The 19,076-nt window shown below is 33.6% G+C and overlaps 1 protein-coding gene across 1 annotated transcript in view; it reads right to left on the bottom strand.

Annotated features, from left to right (window-relative positions):
• LOC128990832 (SAM pointed domain-containing Ets transcription factor-like) overlaps positions 1-18,057 on the bottom strand; it is a 38,634-nt gene extending 20,577 nt beyond the window's left edge. Inside the window, exon 1 of the mRNA XM_054413443.1 lies at positions 17,928-18,057. Within this exon, the coding sequence (XP_054269418.1) occupies positions 17,928-17,948 (21 nt within the window). The 5' untranslated portion in view covers positions 17,949-18,057. The remainder of the gene's footprint in view (positions 1-17,927) is intronic.
• Between the last annotated feature and the right edge of the window lie 1,019 nt (positions 18,058-19,076).

The following is a 19,076-nucleotide window of genomic DNA, read 5'->3' as shown; positions in this document are numbered from 1 at the left end:
TCTTCGGGGAGGTTTCACATACGGTTGATAGTGCGATTTTCTCAAATGTTGTGAGTGTTTTTATCGTAGATGTGTTTTTTTAAGGATTGAGAAATAGTACGTACTTAGGTGTTTGTCTATCTTTAAATCGTTGATGAAGTTTTCAACTATTGCAAAAACAACGCATAGACTTGATCGGTAAGAGCAACCCTATGTAAATAAAACAATTCTGAAATGTTTAAACTTTACAGTTCGTAATTTTTGTAGGAATTTGTGTTGATATTGGAAATGCATTGAATTAATATCAAACTATGAAATACTATTATACGATTACGTTTCTATTTGGCTGATTAAATAGCGAACCTTAAGGCTTACAAGGGTTCTGTTTCAATATTGGTTACATGTTAAGATCACATTCGATATCGAACATGGACCCAATTATAATCCCAGTGAACTTAACATCTGACGAACGCTGGATAGTTAAAACAAAATACGTATCTATCATGTAAATATGGATTAAACATTCTACATGAAAACCTATTCATTCACAGGTAAAATTAACAGTCAAGTTGCGGTTTTTGTTATTAGCGAATTTCCCTATAGGGAAGTAGCTATTACCGTAGGTGCCATGGTAAGACCTAGGCCCGCCACCGATTTACTTTTTCATTTTGATGTCCCCAGAGGCCAAAAACACAATCTGTTCAAATTCATATATATGTGTCCTTTAGCACAATAACTCAAGCAAAAATCATCTGATTTTAATGAAATTTTTAAACGTGTGAACCTACATTTATTTGAACGATTTCGTATGATCCGACTATGGAAACGGGGGTTTATGGGGCGTTTTATGGGGTAAAAGTTGGTTTTTCCCGTTTTTTACCTAAAAAAAAAACATATAATTTAGCAATTTCTTTCCTAACCGTTTTTTAGAGCTTAAAAACAAATAATTTAGTATATTGAAGATTTATTATGAGCTTAATAGCTACGGAGAAAAAAAATAAATTTAAAATTCTCATGTTATTCTTATGGAGGATAAGTAAACTGTTGTAGTTTGCGTGTTTATGAACATATTTTGATCAAATTTGACAAAAAACCACTTTTTAACCGTAAGTGCTCGTATAACTAATTGTATTTAAATAGGGAATACACGTGATATTTTTAAGGATACATTTTAGTGTAAATCCATTCGGGCAAATGGAAATTCGCTTAGTCTGCAGGTTTGCTGTAGTCCTGTAGTTTATTTGGAATTATATTTAATATTGTACTGTGATTATCAAATTAACAAATTTGCATATTGGAAAATAGAATAAGCGTAAAGCTGTAACTGTAGGCGGGAAGTGATCCCAGAGGTAAAGTATAAAAACGTGAGTGGACTCAGTATTGGCTTACTGACCCTCTTCTACTTGACTCTTCATTTAGAGGCTTAGCAATGTCAGAGTCTCAGTAACCGTATAATACTGACATAGCAACCCTATTGGCTAGGAGGATTTCCATTTTGTTTATAGCGTTCATTCCATAGGTTCCCAAAGAAAATTTACAATTTAATCCACGTATGGTATAAAATAAAATTAGTTGGATAACTACGAGCGTATTTTTTTTTATTTAAAGAAAAATTACATTCGATATAATTACAATTAATTTTAGTGTACAATTAAATAATAAAATGGTAAATGTAAACAGATAATAATAAACACAAGAATACCGTGGTTTTAATCATGCCCCTAGTACTCTTTACTCTCTACTGAATATTAAAGAACTGATAAGTTGCTCTTACTTAGAAAAGCCATATTTGCAGTTATAAATTTAACATCAACGCTAAGTTTGAAACTGAAATACACCCCACGTGGATCTAAGTTTATGATTTAATGCATATGTTAATTAAACTAGATTTGCATTTCCAACTATCACATCATTTACGTAGATCTTTCCTAGTAATTGTTATATAGTATAAACATATTTGTGACCATTTCATTAACATACAATGGAAGTTATTATAAAAATTAATTCATACATTTTATATGTGGTAAAATAAATTATTTTCCGCATTTATAAGCCCTGAAATTTGTATTAATACCGAAAAAGGTTATAAGTAAGTATTACATACCATAGAATAAGCAACACAAGTACACTTCTCATCCCATTGTAAATTTTGAAGCTCGTTTTTCGTGTCTAGTTCGTGTACGGTGACACAGGGCTCTAGTGTCGACGAAATTTTGTTTCCATTATTTTTGGGTTAGTTCCTTGATTTGTGCTTTATTGTTTGGTTGTATAACTAGGGGAAGAGTTATTGTTTATGATTAATAGTTTTATTTGGTTAAACAAGTTTTTAAATGACTAAAATAAAGAACAAGATTCAAAATTGTAAAACAAAGACGACCTTTACAGTGCAGCGTGCGGAACCCAAAAAAAAAAAAAAAAAAAAAAAAAAAAAACTGGCTTCAGCTATTCCATAGTTCCAAGGATGATACATCTACTACAGGAGTGTGGTATTATTAAGGTGTGAGGGGAGATGTATAGTCGTCCCAGTATACGTGTTTACAACATTAAGTCCTTAAAAAACTATAGAAACTAAATCGTTAACATCTTTCAAGAAATTATGAGTATTTTTAGTATTTCAAATCCCTCTTTCAACATCTCTAAATGTGTACCACAGTTCCACTCTCGGAATCTACATTGCAAACAGTTAAGACCTTAGGCGTTGCCAATAATCAAAATAAATAATGTAGTTTAAGACTGCAAGTAACAAGTCAAATGGAAATATATAAATCGCTATGGACGAATTAAAATTATATCCAAAAAAGAACCAACGTTGGTAGCAAATTCCAAATTCACCAAGTGAGTCAGTCAGTAGTCCCACAGTTTTCGCAACACCTGGGTTTTCCTTTCTTTCCAGGTCGGTCAGTGTAAACAGTGACTATTAGACCACGTTAGCAGCCAAGGTGGCGGCCATCTTAGTGACGTCATTGTCACTTTCACCAGCTGGGTTTCACAACACCTCTCGTAACGCTAGGAAACTGTTCCTTGTACTTTTTGTGCGAAGGTATGATAGAAAGCAGTGTCCGCTATGGTCAAGCACGTGTTCAAATCATGGTCAATGTGGTTGCAAAAGCTTGTTTTGACATGTTGAAACCGTAACGTGGCTGTACAAGTGAATGGCACCCTTGATGGTGACAAACTCTTTTGAGATCAGGTTGACGTACCAGGTCCTTATGGCTTGACGTAACCATTGACTTTGGTGCATGCAGACTTTTCACCCGCATACACGCATTGTTGACAGTTCTAAAGGTCTTAAATGATGTATTAAACCATTATGTCTCTCAGAGCTGGTATCCATAGTCCGATCCGTGTGGTCGTAGAACTATAGTTATTTTATACTACAATTAGACACGCAATTTTAAAATAAATAGTGTAGTTTGGTGTATCTTGATGTCCGGTAATTATTTAGTTCACCCCTTAAGAAAAAATTATGATAAATCTGATAATGTTTAGCAAATAACCGGAGAACAAGTAGATTAATTGGGTAAAACTGGTTTCAAAGTTGGTAAAATAACAATAAATATACCCTATAATAAACATTGTTTTTATTACTATAGGTTCTGGTCCAGAATCGTTTTCCACGTTATTTCAAGCTCACTTTGATAACATCCATTGGGGGCGGAATTCGAACCCGGGACCTAGGGACTGCAGTTCCTTGTCTTACCACTAGAGCAGCCTCGGCTTGCTCCTCCCAGTGTGATAGTGAACAACACGTTGTCTTATATACCGTATAAAACATACATTTAAGAATCTCCAGCTTATTTACAAGTATAACGTGTTTACAAGAGATTATGTTTTATATAGACGAGGTGGGAAGAGTCCTGCAAGAGGCCCTGCACTTACAAACCTCCGTGCCAGTCACTTCATGATGAAACACTCACAACAAATACGATTTTGGGACGAATGTAAGAATGCATACATAACATTAGCCAAACACAAAAACGTCAATAATACATTAATACTACCTTCGAATGAAGGATAAATTGATAATGAGTACCAAACGTTACAATTTCCAAAGAAGCAGTTTTGTTTAGCCAAGACTTACAAAATAGAATGAACTTTAATTAAATTTAGACAGTTTTGAGTTGAAAGTATGTTAAAAGAAACATTACTTTCTTACACCCAAGTTAAAATACTGTAAACAGTGCAGCTCTTTAGGTTTAGCAATAATTTGTTTTGAACAAGTATATAGAATTTTCCATATGAGGAAAACATCGTTATGAATTTTAACTATTCTCTTCTGTAAGAGTATTTACAGAAATAACACTTCAAAACAACGCTGCCAGGCTGAAAGCAAGAACCATTAGTTGTATCCCGTGGCTGTTCTCGAAATTTCATTTACATCGTCAATCTTTGAATGATCGCAAGCAGGTATCAAGGTTAATCACAGTAAAAACATTTACATTAATGTTTTCTGAGTTCACGATGAAACTTATATACACGTGAAGTAATGATCTATTTTATGTCTGAGGCCTACATGTACAAGTCGAATTCGTGATATTCACACGCATAGCTAAGTTTTTTTTATATTTCAACAATTTTAATTTTAATTTTAATCTTCCAGTTTATTTGTGTTGTATAAGCTGTTTTCAAGGGAACGGTCCACACCCTGGTCTAGATACTCCAAAGTTGACCCTTTATTAGGCATTATTAGCTGATAGCAAAACAATATCATCTTGGTTCAGAATCAACGTTGCTTGGAATTGAACCTGAGACCTTCAGATTTGAAGGTTAGGACCAAAACTTCTCCCTACTTAGACAATTGGTATGTTTAATCTTACATGCATTAAAACGTACGAGGGGTTTTTTTTAATTTCAAAATTCTGAATCAACCACTTGAATGTTCATGATTTTTGCGTTGAAAGAAAGATAATTTTAAACTGAAGGAAATGCCGAACTTGAGTTTGAGATTTCCGTTGTCTAGAAATTAAATTCTAATTTTTAAGGCTTTTAGCAACCGACGATATCATTTCGTGTTTGTTTCAATGTTATTTGGACTAACAGCTGGTTTCAAACTGTTGTTAAATTGTTTACGTTACAAGTTGATAAAAAATATTGATCGTTGGTATTACTTATTTTTCAGGGTGTAGCGTTTTCAGGAAACGTGTAATTTTGTACTGTATGTCTAAAATTACTTGCGTATAATCACATTTTTCCGTTAATAAAATCCGTGTAAGTATAAGTTTATGCAAAAAATAAATTAATATTTTTAAGCTAAGGGAAAGAACACCCAGAACCATAATTTCTATTTTTCTCCACCATTCACTACGTAGAAGAGCGGAGATGAGGGCTTTGTTTAAAACTATCGAAGGGAGATTTTCTAATGGCAGTCTCCCATTAGTTTTTGTTCCATTGCACTTGGCCTTGTTTGGGTGATTAAAAGCGATTCTTTGGATTAAGAGCGCCATCGATCCGTTCTATTATCCCTTACAACCAGACCAATTACTCCAAGGTTTTAATTAGAAAATTTGTTTATTGATTCTAAACTTATTGAAATTTAACATCCAATGCATTGACTGTTCCCTATTTACAAATGCTAGGATGTGACCCTTTGTTCGTCTATTATCGTTCTCAAAGTATTAAAGATAAAATCGGGTTTTTAACACTTATTTGTAGTTCCAAAATGGAGCTTTGAATGATGTGTTTCACTTTTACATTGAATAATGTGATTACAATTTTATATATTTTTAAATAAATATGTGATGTTTGTAATTTTGTGTAACTGTTATCAAGTTTTATAGTGGATTTAAATTTTACTCTCTTGAATTGTAATAGTAATATCATGTAATAATTATATGGTAGTACTGTAATAGTGATATTAACGAAAACCTGTAATCGGGATTGCTAAATGCATTTTCAATTGGATTATTGGTGCACATCACATCAATTATTGTACTTGTCACAACTAAAATGTAAAATTGATGATCACAAAAAATCATAACGGAATTTAGCACTGGTTTAATGCATGTTTTGTCTTTATATAGCCTAAAACTATCTCCTTCCTTTAACTAGTGTGTTTTTAGATGTTTGCCATTTAAAGTCAAAAGAATTTATTTTACTAAATCATTACTACTGCACGAGTATCAACTGCATAATATGATTTGAACATTAATACTAAATTTAAGGTAACAGTGGTCGAAAATGTAATTTCAAATATTTATGACAAAGTAGCTTAAATAAACTCTAAAATAATTTCCGAAAAAGAGTTTCCGACGTTACAAACCAAAAAACCCTGTTTTGGTTTATTATTTTATGAATGGGGAGCACAAATGAATGTGTGACCAACATTTAGGTTATACATCCACATTACAAAAATGACGTTAGGACTAAAACTATCCAATAGTTAAGTATAAATGCAAGATTCTACGTTAGCTAACACAATAAACCCCTCCTTTAAACAAAACCAAATAAAATGACTAAATAGACATTGTTTCTCAGTGCGAACAGTTACATCCACGTGTGTTTTGAAGACGTGCGTCACTTTGTAAAAACGAGCGTAATTTTCACAAGCGTGAGAGCCAAGCACACTTGGAGGCCACATGCTGTAGTTTGTTGCAAGACTGCGTTTATTGTCACACGATTAGATTCCGAATATAGACGACCAACTGGAAACTTGCAATGTTTTCAATGTTGTTGGAATAATTTTCAGATTTTGAGGCTGGAGTATGAAAGAATGTTAGGAAATGAGCTCAATATTTGCACCAAAGGGACAATTGAAAGAAATAAAGTTCTATGCAAGACTTATGTTTGATAGGGGAAATGCATTTTTAATGTGAATTTTGAGTTTTAAAGTTGAGTTTTGATACCATCTTAATTTAAAGACACAAATCAAACTTATTAGGAAAACAAATTATACAATTTGAATTCCAAACATAGACCAATAAGTCAATGATAACTTAAAGAATCAGCATGGTATTATTGTATATTATGGGTGTAAATAAAAATCATCTCTACTAAAATATATTTTTAAAACTATACAGTTCACAAAAAGATTATGGATGCACACACAAGTTTATGAATAAAATAAAGGTCTATTACAGAAAACTAAATAGAAAATTTAGAGGTGACAATTTAATGTTTCAAGCCTAGACGGATCAATTAAATATGTATACGAAAATCCAAATACCACGCACTGATCGCTAAAACTTATAAACTATGAAAAACACGATTGTATTATACATGGAATTGCAGTTGGAAAATAAGGCTTAGCTTGGAAATATTTAAAATACAAGTTTGTGAAAGTGGTAGTAATACTTAACTTGATAGTAGTATATAATAATTTACAAAGACCCAAATGGTTTTCGTCTTAGTGGGGCATTTAGAAAACTTAAATTAAATAAATTTTTTACGGTTTTATTCAGACCTCTAATTAATGCAATCATTGACTGATTGAGCAGTTGATGAATATTTGAGAGTCCGATTCAATTATTTGATGTGTTTAATCAACGCCTGAGCGTAAACGTGTTATGAAGCCTGGCAAGTTCGGCATGGAGGGGGAATGAACCGTTATCCTGTGGTATCCAGGACAGCCGCTCCCGCCGTCGCGCCATGCTTGTGGTTGTGGTTGTGTTCTCACAACCACTTCGCGACTCTAAATATTTGTCCTCTTGAAGTTGAAATATTATGATGAAACTGCAAGAGGATTTCAATATTTTTTATGTTAAACAAAATTAAGCTCCTTCGTCCTTACCAAACGCTAAAAATTATGGAGAAATCTACTCAGTTTTAAATACAAAGGCAGTCTATGTACCTAGGAATTTGTTGTTATATTGCATTTTTTTTTATATAAGAATTTCCTTAAAAAAAAAAAAATACTTCAGAGCTTTTATATGGGACTTCAGAGGTAAAATATTGATTGGTCTCACGAATACTAAAACAGACACAGTATGGATCATAAACATAAACAAATGTTACCGGCCTGAAAATAAACATTGTTTAACATTGATTAAATTGAACTGTCCAAACCATGTTAATGTTATTAGTATAGGACTCTTGCTGGTGACGTCATTTGTTTATGTTTATGATCCATTCCGTTTCCGTTCTAATATTCGTGATGACACCCATTTATAGTAATCCTTGAACATAAACAGCTGATGAAGCCAAGACAATCCTCATTTTGTACATTAACAGCTGAGATAAAGCAACCTCAGCTGATGAGAGCCCAGACTATATCATACAAGCACAGTTATTATGTTACTAATAAGCGAAGTGTGTCCTTGAGTACAATCCTTATTGAACATAAAGGACATGAGTGCCACACTAGCCACTAAGGTACTAGATTTACGGCTTACCTTAACCACGGACAGGCTGTAAACTAGACGTTTCGACAGTAACTAGCAGCACATTTCCTTTATTTACTTTCAACTAAGCTTATATTCCTTTTGTCGTGTGTTTTTTAAACGATAATTTATGCTTGCACGAGAAAACACAGCTACGTTACTATTATGTTTTTTGTTTATAATTTATGTGAGTAGCTTTATCTGTGTTGTGAAATGGAAGAACAAAGTGCGAAGTTACAGTCCTGGTAACTATTTAATATACAGGGAGTCCTAAAAAAGCGTTTCAGGACTTTGAAATATGATTTGTTATGCTGTAAGGAAGATAAAAGTTTTTCCATATTTTCCCAGATATCCGCCATTTTGTTTTTTATAAAAAAATATTTTTATATCTGAAGGTTTTAACCGATGATTATGAAACTTGGTAAGCATGTTTAAGTACACAAGACCTATTTTACAGTAGAAATAACAATAACGTTGGTCTGACAAGAAATTTAAAAATGGCGGCCATTTGAATTTTTATAACTTAAATAACTGGAAAACGGATAATTAATTTCATAAAAAGAATGTCAAGAATACTTTTTTCGAATATTTAATTCACTATAACGATTCCATGATCAAAAAGATGGGACTAAAAATAACGTAAATAGAACGTTTTTTAGTTGTAAGATCAGGCAAAATGAAGTGCACCCCGACTAACTTTGCCTTATTTTTACACCAAAAACGTTTTATTTCAGTTATTTGTCGTCCAATCTTTTTGATCTTGGTATCGGTTGATAGCAAATTAAAAATTCGATTAAAAGTATTGCTGACATTTTATGATAAAATTATCCGTTTTCGAGTTATTTAAGCTATAAAAATTTTTAATGCCGCCATTTTGAAATTTCTAGTCATATGAACTTTATTATATTTTATATAATAGATCTTCTGTACCATAACATGCTTAAAACAGTTTTGTAATCATCGGTATCATATTTTTGTATACAAAACAAAATGGCGGATATCTGGGAAAAATATGCATTTTTGGACATACTTTCACATAAACTTTTTTCTTTCTTTTAGTAATGAGGATTCATATAACAAAGTCCTGAAACATTTTTTATGGATACTCTGTATATGTAATTTCCCAACTATTGATTATAGAAACATGATTGAAGTACTGTGTAGAACAAAGATTAAAGCGAATGAAAATAAGTTGCGTAGCGTATAATCAATAGGTATTTTAATGTACCACGAATACTAGAACATACATGGTATGGATCATAAACATACAAACGATGTTACTGGCTCGAAAGTAAACATTGTTTAACATTGCTTAAATAGAACTGTCTAAACCATATGTTAACGCTATTAGTATAGGATTCGAGTTACGTCATTTGTTAATGTTTATGATCTATAGCAATTTATGTTCTAATATTCGTGAAATGTACATAGCAACTCGGGCAAAAATTAACATTGTAATTGTCGATGTTCGTTTTGTTTCTTTTGGAGACCAATAAATATTTATTTGAAAACCTTAAACAGAATTTCTATGACCGAACAAATAAAACTTCTAAAATTTGAAATCCCTAGGCAGGGGCTTATACTGTAATGTAAACAGGAATAGGCATAATTTCCAAATCCCAGCTTAGAAGCTAAATTTGACTGAAATTTCTGTTTAATCGATTAAGTAGATTTTAAGTGTTAAAAAGGAAGACAGGCAACTTAATTAACACTTAATACTTAACTGATTGTTATATTGCATATTTTAGAATAAAATGAACCCTTTCCTTATTTACGTTAAAGTAACAACAAAACACTAAACCTACACATCAGACATATTAAAATAACATAAACTCAAAGCGGGTTTTAGCACCTCGTTTGAAGCTTTGACTATCTTTGAAGTATGTATTTAACGAAACATTACCTCCTAGCAGTGTTTTGCTACCGTATTTATTTATATTACTAACGGTTTAAAAGTTGGCCTACACTGTGGAACTTTGTTTAGAGCTTTTGCTTAGAAACTTTCTACTATCTGAGCGGGTTGAATCCGTGCCAGGCCAGAGTCTGGTGCCAATTGTTGAAAGTTGAGTTCCAAATAACACTTTTGGGATTTAATCTTCGATTATTTGTATTTGAGGTTTTGGCAAGTACGTTTCGAGATATACAATTTCTAAATTCCACAATGATTTAGATAATTATTTAATAATAGAATATGTTATAGTCTTAAAAAGAGTTAATTTGCATATTTTATTGTTGTTCGTTCTATCATAGATAAAATGGTTCTATATTATAGATTATTTATTTATTGCACATTTATCTTGCAAAAACAGTTGCTCTACTAATCGTAGAAAGCCTACCAGGCCTAAATGATCCTATTGGGTTAATTGTTCGACATCATAATTAAAGTGTTGAATATTTCGTGTGGGAAAAACAAATTAAACAATTAGGTTTTAGTAACTCCGTAGAATATTTATCAAATTTTAAGATCCAAATTTAGGAATACGAAAAAAATCCTGAATTGATGACATTTTTGGTACCTGCAGTTTACTCTAATATTCTATTGCTATAACGTTATAGAATGTTACAAACGTTGCACCGATCGGGATTATAAGTGAATTCAATTCGTATTTAATGATATATGACATTCGTTTCTTTTTGGTAGGCGTATATCTCTCCCAAGCCTTCTCGTTGCTTGTAAGATTCGAATTGAAATTAAAGCTGAAATCCAAGTTCGCTGTGACTATTGACCACAAATTTATTTATTTATTTATTTCCAACGGCAGAAGCCAATTTACAAAGAAAAACATAGATGGTAGAATACAACAAAATAGGTACCGGTATACAAAATTTGATAATAAATATATATCATTTTTTATACAAATGTATGATTGTTGTCTGCATTGGCATAATGGTATGAGGTTAATCCTTCAAGGCCGATACTGTGTAGGAAAAACTCGTCGAAATAAATATATGAGTAGTTGTACCAACTATGTAATGACTCTCTTATTCAAATTAGTACATTAATTAATACTCTTAGAAGAGTTACGTTATCATCAAGCTCAGGTCCCGCTTGGATCTGACTATTTCACCCTACATTTTTATACAAAAACTCTATTGAGAGTAGAGCTCTTGGAAATCTATTCAGACACATTCGCAAAGATCAAATCCATGTTTAATGATATTGTTGAACCTTTTAACGGCTCAAAAGAGGTAAATATACATATAAGATGGTGGAACAACAAAGACATTATCTTCCCAAGATTCTTCGCTTTTTTGGAATTGCCTGCCCTCCAAAAATAATTAAGATGGATTCGTAACAATTTCAAGTTGAAAAAGGTGTGAGTTCCATGCCAACTGAAGCATCACCACAGGATCAAGATCACACAGTTAATTGTCACTAGATGTATGTATTTTCAAAAAAAACTGTTTAGAGGCTGCGTTTTCCGGTTTTCTAATATGTTTAGAAGCTGCCACCATCCACTGCAGGGACTGTACCGCCACTGGGTGCCTACCAGAGTTGTAGTTGTGCCATCAAGGTCGTCCTCAGACTGTACTTGTCGGCCTCGCCTTCACAAAGGTCACCTTCGTCGTTTCTTTGTGCTGTCTTACATCTAGCTCAATCACGATTATTTTAATTGCACCATCAATAACGACATGATGGAGTTTGAAAATTCAACGCAGCCCCAGCACTATGGATCATATCGCAAATTCGTCAATCCCGTATAACTTAAGCGAATGGGGAGCGAGCTTGTCTGAGTGGTTAGAGCGCGCGACTTCGGTACCGGGTTCAAATCCCACTTGATCACCAATGGGTTTTATCTAAGTTATAATGCCACAACCCTTAGGTCTACCCTGAAATAATGTGAAAAACAATTCCGGGATCGTGCCTAGCGTCCTAATACAAAAAACCTTTAACGAATGACGAAGAATTGCTTCACTCATGCTATTTGCTGATAGACTAATACTATTAGCGAATTTTTCATATAGGGAATAAGCTATTACCGTAGTACTCATGGTAAGAGCTGGACCCAGGACCTGTGTCCGGCACGATAACTCGAGCAAAAATGATCCGATTTCGAGGAAATTTGGTATAAACGTGTAAACCTACATTTAAATTGTAAACCTAAATCTTATTTTGGACTAGTTCACGAACCAGCATGATCGGCCTATAGGAACAGGTTTTTTGGAGGGGAGGTGGGGGTTTATGGGTAAACATTGGTTTTACCCATTTTTTACCGTATAAACTTACAATTTTGCAATTTCTTTCCAAACCATTTTGTAGGGATTAAAATAAAATAATTTAGTATACTGAACATTTATTATGTGCCTAATAGCAACGGAGAATATTATTTATATCGGGAATAAATGTGATATTTTAAGGGGATATTTTAGAGTAAATCCAATTAGCAAATGGAAATTCGCTTAGTCTGCAGGTTTTCTGTGGTTGGGGTATTTATTTATTTACTCATAAGCACACGTCTCGTTGTAACAAAAAATGTATCATATTACTTTAAATCGATTTCAATTTATTCCACCTTTTTGTTTACTTCACTAATTGGTTAAAATCGAAGTTAAGAGTAACTATCACAACAAAACTATAACCACGCAATTACAAATAACATGTAATAACTTCAATTGATTTAACATTAATCAGTAAAGTCAATCAAAAGTAATTAGTTGGTTAGTGTTTATATGTCCGAGGGAACATGAGTTATTAGTTTGAAATATGTTTACTCCTCTGTTCGCTTATGAAAGCTACTTATTTCTCTAAATGGTCTAGTTCTGTAAACATTAGTCTTGAAATACAACATGTATGAAATTGTTAAACGATTTTTCTTCATTTAAACTATTTGTAGTACACTTTGGAGTGTAATTCTTCCGTTCACGATACAAAGCCTTGTATATCGAGTCACGGGTTGAGACCGTTATCCACACAGTAGACTTGTGGTTACTTTCACCCTGGGCTAGGCGCGCAGGCGCTCCCAGTCTCAGCTTTCTATCATGGTGTCCTGGCACCTGTGATTGCGTGATTGCGTCACACTTGCTCAGGTGAATCTGAGCAAACAGACATGCGCAATCGGCTACTTGGTCGGAGGACATGCTTGGTTGATAGACCGATTCGTAAATTAAGACAAAAATGTTGTTCGGTTTCCACTATAAACTGTTGGTCCCTTTATTGGCTGTATGGGCTATTAATTAACATCTGTGTCTAAGGAATATGTCGGACTTAGTAAGTAAAAATGCTACAAGATCACACTCATCCTACACTCATCTCCATTCATACTTGGCAATTCGTATGTTTGCTATTTCAATTATAAGTACTGTATTGAAGTTTTTACACGCTGGAGTAGTTGATTTACGGAAGCTGGAACCGTAGTTTTACGAAGTTCGTTTTAAAGTAGAGGTTTTTATTAATCAATTTTAGAGCTTAGTTAACATTACACCCATAGCTTAGTTACATTAGTTTAGAGATAGTCTATTGCCGTGTGTTGCTTTTGGAAAACGTATATTCTAAACTACAGGTGGCATTTTTATTTGGAGTCTGAAGAAAGGGGTTTGAAAGAACAAATTTTAAAGACTCAGTAAGACTCTGGTGTGTAGTAATACATCTTCGGCAACAAACGTGTTTTCATTTTAATTATATCGGTGATTCGTAGCAATCAAAGTGTAAACATTTTTCGTAATTGCGCTTGACAAGCTTAACATTGATCAAAATCCATTAAATTTTTAAACTGTTTTATTTAAAAGAACTTAGTTCTATATTAAAAGCTTAAATAAACACCTACAATAGAAATGCTATCTAGTGACCACTCACTTATTTCCACCCCTGATCATTCAATGTTTATAGCAATCAGATTAAGAGAAGCTTTGGTGAACTAAATGACGAACGCTATTGTGCGTCAATTAATCCGGCGAAAGCTGTTGAGTTGAATGATGAACTGTTTCAAATGAAGATGATTTCAATCATTAAAATGTTTCTACAGCTTTTCGGTATCGATAAAATAATGTGATCGATTATTACAGACTAAGCAGACTTCGTACGTTCCCTTATATAGTAGATCTCACATTTAATATCTACCTAGTATATGTTTAATTGTTAGTTGAATGACGAATGCGTGTTCCCAATCCCACTGAACTTGTTTGTCTGCATGTTCATCTAACAGTTAATAACATTTAAGCTAAACATGTAAGCTGAGTAGGTAAGTGGTTTTTGGATTTGCCTATTTATCATGTAACTCAGCTGTTTGACCATTGTTACGAGTCATATACCGATAGCCGATGGCTTGATACTGGGCTCAGCTGCCCTTGCAGGCATTATGACAAATTATTTCTTCGAAGAACCAGCTGTTTGGTGAAATATGACATAATTTAAACGACCCCCCTCCCCCCCCCCTTAAAATACGATAATATGTGGCTACCGTTGAATAATAATCATACATAGGGAAAACTTATTATTTTAATTAAACTTATTGTTCTGATTGATTGGTTAAATTAATTGAATTTTAAATACAGACTAAGTATTTTATAACTTCAGTATGATTAAATTTAATGCGATGTTTTGTCAACTGTGCGGCAATTTAGAAAAGTAATATGGAAACATCATTTTGTTAAATTATCATTCTTAAAAATACAATTGTAATAACAATATTCGCATTATAAGAAAATAAAACAATTCTTTGCTTCAAATGAGTTGAAAGGAAATTACGAAGCGTATTTTAAATCGAAAATCACAGACATCCTCTTTTCCCGTCACCATGTACCGTTAAGAGCAGGATTCATTTTTTATACACGTTTATCGTGCCTAAATAGCAGAGGTTTTGCTATTCATTATTCGCGTAAAATACAACAATACTTTTTTGGGTTGAACCTTTTGGCAACTTCTGTAAAACGTACTGTTCTATGCATACAACGTACACATTCGATTATCAATACAACCGTTCCAAAATAAAAAATCCACGTTTACTAATTACTATATATTGTTGCATATACAAATACTTGAATGATAAAATGAGGCGACAAAAAGGCGGATACGATCAGTAACCGCGGACGACACGCCGTGTAACGGTAAAAGTCCGTGACAGCATCCCGTCACACGATCGGCAACTTCCACCAATTAGTGAATAGCGGTGATTGGATCACTGTACAAACATGATTAAACACAAAACTGTGTTTCATCATTGACTATTGGATACAGTCAGAGGTTTCAACAATGAAAAAAATCAAACAATGTGTACAAAATATTCACTGTATAGATCGTGTCAATCAGGATGGACGAAGAAATGTTCTTATCAGCACTGAGAATCACACTACTAAACGCAATTGGCATTCATGATTAATTATAATTTAGTAATTAATTTTTGAGACGACTAAAAGAAATAACAAAATAAACGGTGATAGCGTTATGGTTCTTGTGTTATCTGTGCATTCAGCTCGCCATTCTAATCCGCACCATAATACACACTCAATACATTTTGTTGTACCTTTTTGTTATACTGACCACATTACATAGTCCAGGTTAGGACACAAAAAAGTCTCTGTGGATAGACTGAGTTACTAGGAGGTCACGTATTGTGGATATTTATAGGCATGCACTGTGGATGTAATACTCAATGGTGTGGATTAACGTCTGCACTAGTAAGTACTACTACTGTCCGCAGTACTTTGCTGATAATTAGTCCAATTCGTTAATACCATGGCAAAAATGTGGTTCGGATTCCACTATAAATTGTAGGTCCCTTAGTTTCCATTCCACCGTAAAGGCTATTAATCAACAGCTGTGTCTAAGGAATATGCCGGCCTTAGTCACTAAGACTAGATCGTTCCACTCATCCTACTCTCATATCCATCCATACGTGGCTTAAAATACCTTTTTTATGGTAGCCATTTCAATAAAAAGTATTAAAGTAATAATCAAACATTTTGAATAAAAGTGTATATTTTAGTGCGGATAACCTAATCTAACTTGATGTTGGGAAATGTCCTGGAGAGCATGCTTGTCTAGTTAGAGCGTGGGACTTCGGTACCTGAGGTCCCGGGTTCAAATCCCATCAAATCACAAATGGATTTTATCCAAGTGATAATTCCGCAACTACTAGTTCTACCCTGAAATAATGTAAAAACGGGCTCGTGCCTAGCGTCATAGGACATAAAAACTGACTTGATATGGTGGATATAAAAGATGAAACCTAGTGTGATTGCCGTTTGTTTTAGCAGAATAGTCAATGATAGTACCCATTAAACGTAGATTGGTGAGAAATTAAACATACTACTCCTAGAGTAAAACCTACCAATCGGCTAGAAGTTTTAATAAATCGCTAGTTATTAGCGATTTTAAAAGTATGTGAAAAGAATAATATATTTCCAGACTTATGACCGTGCTGACAAATTAGATTAAAGCTTAACGGTAGTGGAAGCAATCTCACGAAGACAGTTGAACTTTTACCTTTCCCTAGAAATAATCCTCGACCACTAGAGGACCAAAGGAATTCGTTCAATCGGAAACCCTTTGTAGAGTAGTACTTTATGTAACGTTCCAGAGTGCTAGTCAAAGGAGTGTTTACAACCATATTCTGTAGAATAGAATCATACGATTCATACCCAAACTAGTTCTCTATGTTTATATGATTATTGCATAACTCGTTGAGTTATATAACAATTTACAATATCTTTTCATTTAGATACCGCTTCTCCATACAAACAACACGCTGGAAATGTTACGCATAATTTTAGTATGCAAAGTAATCTTTGCTCAAAAACACTGGTAAGTTATACGATTAGCTACATGCATTATCACATTATACAAACTATATTTTCGTAAAAGATTAAAAAGTACTATTACGGACAATGTAAAGTGTCTTAAAAATAAAGGGGTTCGTTTTTCAATGTGTACCAAACCTGGTGAACTATCTTCATAACCATCTAACCCTAACTGTATAAATCCAACCCCTAATCAATACTCGAAAACGTAAACCTAAAGAAAGTAATAGTGGATAAAAAATAGTGTGATTTCTTATAATTCAGCTGGGAATCTATATTTTTTTATCAACATTGAATTTTTTTAAACATGTAATATAATACCGGTGCTTAAATATCTCAATTTTCATTTGAGAAATGTTCCATGGAACATGTGACACAGATAAATTAATCCACCTCAAATCTCAGCATAAGTATTTTAAAAATTCATAATTCTATTCATAAAGTAATTGAACTAGTATTTAACAAAATATTAATTTTGGAAAATGTCTTAGAAAACCCCATACGTACAAACGCATTATTTAAAAAAATAAATGTTCAGGAGTCTAAATTTGTAATAGAATACAGATTTATTATGTTTGTGTAATACAACTTTTATCTTTTAAAATTTATTTCAACACAAAATGCTGTTGCTTTTCGATCGTTGGAAATGAGAAAGATTTCAACGCGTGGTCTGACGACATGCGAAGCTTCTGACTTAACGAAACACACAGTAAAAACGTCAAAATATGTAATTCAACACTAGTTGTACCTTTATACTATGTATTTGACCAATATTCATGTTACAAAACATTTGTGACTATAACATATGTATGATGTAACATGCAAAGAAATGTCAACACACAAATCGAAACATTAAAAAAACGGAAAAATCAAAAACACATTAAAAATAAAACTTACCGTCTCCATTGCTTCGGTCATATCAACGCACGATGCCTTCAATTCACATAAATAAATAAACAACACAAACAACGTATAGCACGTCCTGCTCTGGCCCGCGCTGAGAACTGAATGACGTCTTCGTCCTACAAACTCCGCCTCAGTGGTGCCAACCTAGCCGCTGGAAAACTGTCGGGCGTTGTCTATGATAGGCGTGAACTAACAGTAAACAATTTAATTTACTACCTTACTCAACGGATAACACCTTGCTACTTTCTCTAGTGTTTGCGAAAATGTATTTTTTCACAGGGAAAATATGAATATTAAAAAAAATATGTGGTCGGTCTTGGTTTCCTGTTTAGGTAATGTTGTCATACCTGCTTTGGTGCGAACAGAATCCAAATATTTACTGAAACATCTGAAATTTTTTTAATTCAGCACCATTTTTTTCAATACAGACTAATTCTATTGGCTGCCATGGCGGACGCATCGATGTATAAAACTGCGGACGTCATAGTCAAAGCTGACAAAGTTAATCAAGCTGTCTGCTGCCAATTCTGAAAGCGTTCCTAAATCCTAATCCAGTTACTTTCATAATTATTGGGAAGAGGCTGCACACAAAGAAAACCCAGTATTAGAAACTGTTCTAACCTAACCTAACTGACCTTAGGATGATTAAATTAATCCTAGAACTTACCAACTTTGCTGTAACATTTAAAAATTCCGTTTGATAGCAAAAACGTTAAAACTTTAAAACTGAATATCCTCCTCGTTTTCTTTATTTGAAACTAGCTGTAACCCGCGGGCTTTGCCCCGTTTAACTTCTTAATTTTCAAGATTATCTCGTTCGCATGGCTCAATCACGTCCTGGTTGAAGTTTGGAAGTCGCTACGCTCACTCACCTTTAGGTTGGAGCTCGTTCGCTGCGCTCACTTGCCTTCAGGTTAGCTCGTTCGCTACGCTAACTCGCCTCCAGGTTGAAGTTCGTTCGCTACGCTCACTCACCTTTTGGTTGCAAATTAGCTGTTGTCATAAATGTAAAAGAAATAATAGTGCTGCACCCTGTTGGTAATCCTTGTAACTTTAATGCTATTGAACATCATAGAACAGAACCAACTTGTTTAATTGAAACAGCTGTTAAGATTCGATAATTCCATTTCTCATAAGGTT

Source organism: Macrosteles quadrilineatus, unplaced genomic scaffold, assembly GCF_028750875.1.
Source record: "Macrosteles quadrilineatus isolate MER2022 unplaced genomic scaffold, UCM_ALF_1.0 Scaffold_3__2_contigs__length_128488019, whole genome shotgun sequence".
Taxonomy (NCBI): Eukaryota; Metazoa; Arthropoda; class Insecta; order Hemiptera; family Cicadellidae; genus Macrosteles; species Macrosteles quadrilineatus.
The sequence above is the reverse complement of the archived record's forward strand: the minus strand, read 5'-3'. Positions and strand labels throughout refer to the sequence as shown.